This window comes from Sorex fumeus, unplaced genomic scaffold (genome assembly GCF_029834395.1).
Source record: "Sorex fumeus unplaced genomic scaffold, SorFum_2.1 ptg000098l, whole genome shotgun sequence".
In the NCBI taxonomy this organism is placed as follows: domain Eukaryota; kingdom Metazoa; phylum Chordata; class Mammalia; order Eulipotyphla; family Soricidae; genus Sorex; species Sorex fumeus.
In genome coordinates this window covers 75,391,939-75,397,022 of record NW_026606155.1, presented here as the reverse complement: position 1 = coordinate 75,397,022, position 5,084 = coordinate 75,391,939, and the positions used below count along the sequence as shown (strand labels likewise).

The 5,084-nt window shown below is 37.5% G+C and overlaps 1 protein-coding gene across 1 annotated transcript; it reads right to left on the bottom strand.

The window, feature by feature from the left end:
- Window positions 1-123: 123 nt before the first annotated feature.
- On the bottom strand, window positions 124-1,053 carry LOC130041239 (olfactory receptor 4N2-like). Its single transcript, XM_056133306.1, has one exon. It carries the CDS (start codon window positions 1,048-1,050, stop codon window positions 124-126), a length of 927 nt encoding a protein of 308 aa, XP_055989281.1. The 5' UTR covers window positions 1,051-1,053.
- Window positions 1,054-5,084: the final 4,031 nt, after the last annotated feature.

Sequence of the window (5,084 nt, the reverse complement as noted above, 5' to 3'; positions counted from 1 at the left end):
GATTTCTCCCATTCTTCACAATAGTACATGAAGCAGGTGACACTCAATGAAGAACAGGATTTGTTAAAAGAATGAATGACTTGCAGCCAGAGTTTCCCTTTCTCGATTTATTGTAATATCTGTTCAGCACGGCACATGCCGAATTAACAATTTCTTCATAGAAGCTTTCACTTCCTGATTGCGAAGGGTATAAATCACAGGATTCATCAGTGGAAAGATGACTGTGTGGAAAAAAGAAACCACCTTGTCAGCTGGCAAGGCTCGGAATGGACGCGTGTAAATGAAAATGGCAGGTCCAAACATAAGAAATATAACGATGATATGAGTGGTGCATGTGGATATAGCCTTGCTCTTCCCTTCAGCAGCAGACCCATGGACATGGCAGAGGATGACTGCATAGGAGGCAAGAAGTCCCAGGAAGCAAAGAAGAGTGAGGAGGCCACTGTTGAAAACCATCAGGAGTTCCACCACAAAGGTATCCGTGCAGGCTAACTTGATAATCTGCGGCACATCACAGAAGAAATTATCTAGCTCATTTGGACCACAGAAGGGTAAACGGAGGATGATTGCTACCTGGATAATGGAGTGAATAAAGCCTCCAAGCCACTGACCAAACACTAGTGCATAACAGACTCTAGGGTTCATGACAGTTGAATAGTACAAAGGTCGACAAATGGCAATGTAGCGATCAAAGGCCATCACCACAAGGAGCAGTTCTTCCCCTCCTCCAAGGAAGTGCAAGAAGAAGAGCTGAGCAATGCAGCTTCTGTAGGAAATTATCTTCTTCTCAGACAGGAAGTCCATCAGCATCCTGGGAGCCACAATGAAGGAGTAGGATGCATCCAGGAAAGCTAAATTTCCCAGAAAGAAGTAGAGGGGGGCTGAGAGGCCAGGGTCTGATCTTATGGTGAAGATGATGAGCAAATTTCCAGGGAGGATAATGAGGTAGAAAACTAAAATCAGCACAAAGATAAGTAGCTGAATGTTTTGTGACTGGGTCAGACCAAGGAGAATGAATTCTGTTACAACTGTGTTGTTCTCTCTCTCCATCTCCTGTGCCTACAGTACATCAAAAGGTAGAGTTTTGTTTCCATTTCTTTCATCTACAGTATAGTTTTTTTCTCAAATTAAAGCACTAAGTTACAAGTACATGCCACATCTATGTTAATAATCATTTCTTCACTGTCAAAGAAATATTTTCAACCCTATATTATCCACACTTTTGTTATTTATTAAAGAATTGTGATTTACAAAGTAGTGATTGTTGAATTTTAGGCATATAATATTTCAACATCAATTCCAGCACCAGTGTTAACTTCATTTCACCAGGTTCCCATATTACCTCCCCACGCCAATGGCGGTTCAGTCCCCACCTGTCAACTTGTATTACAAAGTTTCAGTAGTTGCAGCTTAGATCTGATATTGTCAATGTTGTTGAAACTGTGTTTTATATATGTGGCTATAACACTCACCCATATCATCCTTCATCCACACTTTCTAATTGCCAACACCTTGGTCTTAAGGTCACTCATCTTCCATTTCTGTTCTCTGCTGCCTTTATCACTATCTATCACTTGGGACTGGAATGCCCTGTCCTGTGTTTCTTTAATTTGCACAGGCATTTCAATAGCTTTTCAGTTGTGGAATAAATTAAGCAGTCATGAGTCTCAGGTTTTTTATTTGAATGAGTGATAAGATAAGAATTGACAGCCAAAAAATTGACAGAGCTTTTAAAATGACAGAAATGTTGTCTTTGTTTCATTTTTTTGTTGTTGTTTTTTGGGTCACACCTGGCAATGCAAAGGGGTCACTCCTGGCTCTGCACTCAGGAATTACTCCTGGCGGTGCTCAGGGGATCATATGGGATTCTGGGAATTGAACCCGGATAGGTCACATGCAAGGCAAACGCCCTACCCACTGTGCTATCGTTCCAGCCCCAAAGTGACAGAACTGTTGTCTTGAACTGAAACTTGTAGAGTGTCTTAGCAAAATTTTATTGCAATATTAAGCTATACAAAATTTTGTATACTTGTATCTAGGCTGGAGCGATAGCACAGCGGTAGGGCGTTTGCCTTGCACGCAGCCAACATGGCCGACCCGAGTTCTATTCCTCTGCCCCTCTCAGAGAGCCTGGCAAGCTACTGAGAGTATCTCACCCACACAGCAGAGCCTGGCAAGCACCCTGTGACGTATTCGATATGCCAGACACAGTAACAACAAAGTCTCCAATGGAGACGTTACTGGGCCCGCTTGAGCAAATCAATGAACAACGGGAGGGCCTTTACCTTTTGGGGCTGGAGCGATAGCACAGCGGGTAGGGCGTTTGCCTTGCATGCAGCCAACATGGCCGACCCGAGTTCGATTCCTCTGCCCCTCTCGGAGAGCCCGGCAAGCTACCGAGAGTATTCAATATGCCAGACACAGAAACAACAAAGTCTCCAATGGAGACGTTACTGGGCCCGCTCGAGCAAATCGATGATCAACGGGAGGGACTTTACTTTACTTTACTTGTATCTTTTAATTTTGTATATATTTTTTATATATGTTTGCATATACTTTTTTGCATATGCCTTACAAATATTGATCAAAATTTCTTACAAACTTCATATACTTAATATATTACTTTCTTCTGCTGAATATCTATACATCAACCAAGTTTAAACAAAATAGATATCACGGTCACGGTCCTCCCATTGTTCATTGATTTGCTTGAGCGGGCCCAGTAACGTCTCCATCATGAGACTTGTTGTTACTGTGTTTTGGCATACCGAATACGTCACAGGTAGCTTGCCAGGCTCTGCCATGCAGGCGAGATACTCTCAGTAGCTTGCCAGGCTCTCCGAGAGGGGCAGAAGAATCGAACTCGGGTCGGCCATGTTGGCCACTTGTAAGGCAAACGCCCTACAGCTGTGCTATCTCTCCAACCCAAACAAAATAGATATTAAACATTAAATATAAATATATGAGATTTATGTGTCCAAAACTCATTAATGAGACTTGTATGTCCAGATAAATATATGACAATAATACTCAAGTGTAAATGTGCTATCAAATGGTCATAATATCTTATTAGTATGAAAACAATTACTGTTATTTATCTCATTGAAAGTACAGTTTTACAGTTTATATAATCATGATATAATAAAAAATAATTACTTATATCGCCTATTCATGCTTAAGAATGGTATGTTGTTGAGATAAAATGAGTTTTTGAAGTTTGAAGATTAAAATTGAGATAAATTTTTTGAAGTTTGAAGGTTGCTGAACTTAAGTAAAATACTACTGTGTACACTTCATAAGCTTTTATATTGTACACTTGTTTTAGATAGTTTTGTGAAATATGGAGTGTAGGAAGTAAGGAAGTGTCTATAATTCCAAGTCAGGGAAAACAGATCAAAGAAGAAAGGATAGGAAGAAGAAAAGCAACAATGTGAAAAATTTTAAAATAATGATAAGTTAAGTTTTTCATTTGTTCAAAACATCAAAATATTTATTTTTTGTAATCTCAATAAATTAACTTCCCATGTAGAGTCAAAATTTATAAGCTGTATGCATATGGATCAATGCACACATGTATATTGTTTCATAAGCAAAAATTAAAGAAAAAACTGTAAGTGGTTCCATCCACCTAAATATTCTGATTCCTTCATCCATCCTGTAATATTTACTTCCTTTCTCTTTTGTGAAATCTGTCTTAAAATGTCATGAGTCCCTTATACTCACAGCTAAGTAATATGCACACTACTGTCACATTTTTCTAAATAAAAGTATCTTTAGAAGAAATATTTAAGAATTTCTTTGCCTTTATAAATTTCCTATTAAGTACTTCTATTCTTTCCTAAGGTTAAAGTCACTAGATCTTTTTCTGTACCTCTTTTTGCTTCTGATTAAGTACTTCTATTCGTTCACTGTCTTACAGATAGAAAACATCATCTAATATCCCCCAGGTCTGTAAATTTATGACCAAGTATTAACATCTTCAAGATAATTAGTATTTAATAAAAGCTTTATATACCCCAGGCAAAGTAATCATAAATAATAGAAGGAATTGAAACTATATTATTAAGAATAGATTAAAGGTTTTATTGTTTGAATGAATTTCAAACATGTATTAGTCAATTTCTACAGTTTTGATCATTACATACTAAGACACCAGATGTCCCGCACAAAGATTTGCAATATCTATTTCAATCTTTCTTTCAGTTCCTTACAAATGTTTTTTAAATGTTAAAAGACAGTTACCTCTCTAGCAATCCACCACTACCCTCACATAGCAGATTTCACTGGAGATGATAGCTGATTTTTTTTTCTGCCTCTGTTGTTAAATATCTCTTCTCACAAAGGGCTTCATCCATATTGAAACACATGGCCAATTTCTGATGCAATGAAGAAAGCACTTTGGGAATTTGAAGGCTAACAAGGCTATACCTTTCAATGGGATTTATTAGAATGCCAATACAATACAGTCAAAAAATTAGACTAGCCAAAAATTCTCAAATACAGGTCAGTTAAAGAGATATTATGTCAGTTGTGGATTCTAAAATTAGCATTCCATCAGTGAGAGAGAATGGAATGGCAAGCATGTTTATTAAACATAAGTGAGTTGGAAGCCAAAATTACTTTACAGTTCAAAAGTGGAAAAATAGTGAAATCTATAGGAAATCAAGAAAGATATGCCAAGAAAGAAAATAATGTGATATTTAGATTTAACATACTTCTGCTGATGGTAAGAAAAACTACAAGTAAATAAAACAAATATAATGGGAAACAAACTGACCAATATTTGGTGATGTGTATTAGTCATAGCATATATTTTATTTCCTACACCTATGATGTTTTAACTTTGAAGGCTTTGCTAACTCTGGAGAGGCTTCCCCTTTCAGCATTAGACAATTCCTGGAGGCAGTGAAAGACTCAAATGCAGAAATATCTACCCATTTCTTAAACTAATGAATGCAATTTGGAAGGCCATTTCCAACCACCTCTGACTACTCACAGTTCTTATCCATTATCAGATAGCACTAAAAGGTGATGTGATAATTTAAATGTTTCTATGTAAATGTCATACATCTCCAGTATCCAGA

What these genes read in the sequence shown, in the direction of transcription:
- LOC130041239 (XM_056133306.1), bottom strand. Translation starts at nt 1,050, where the DNA reads ATGGAGAGAGAGAACAACACAGTTGTAACAGAATTCATTCTCCTTGGT.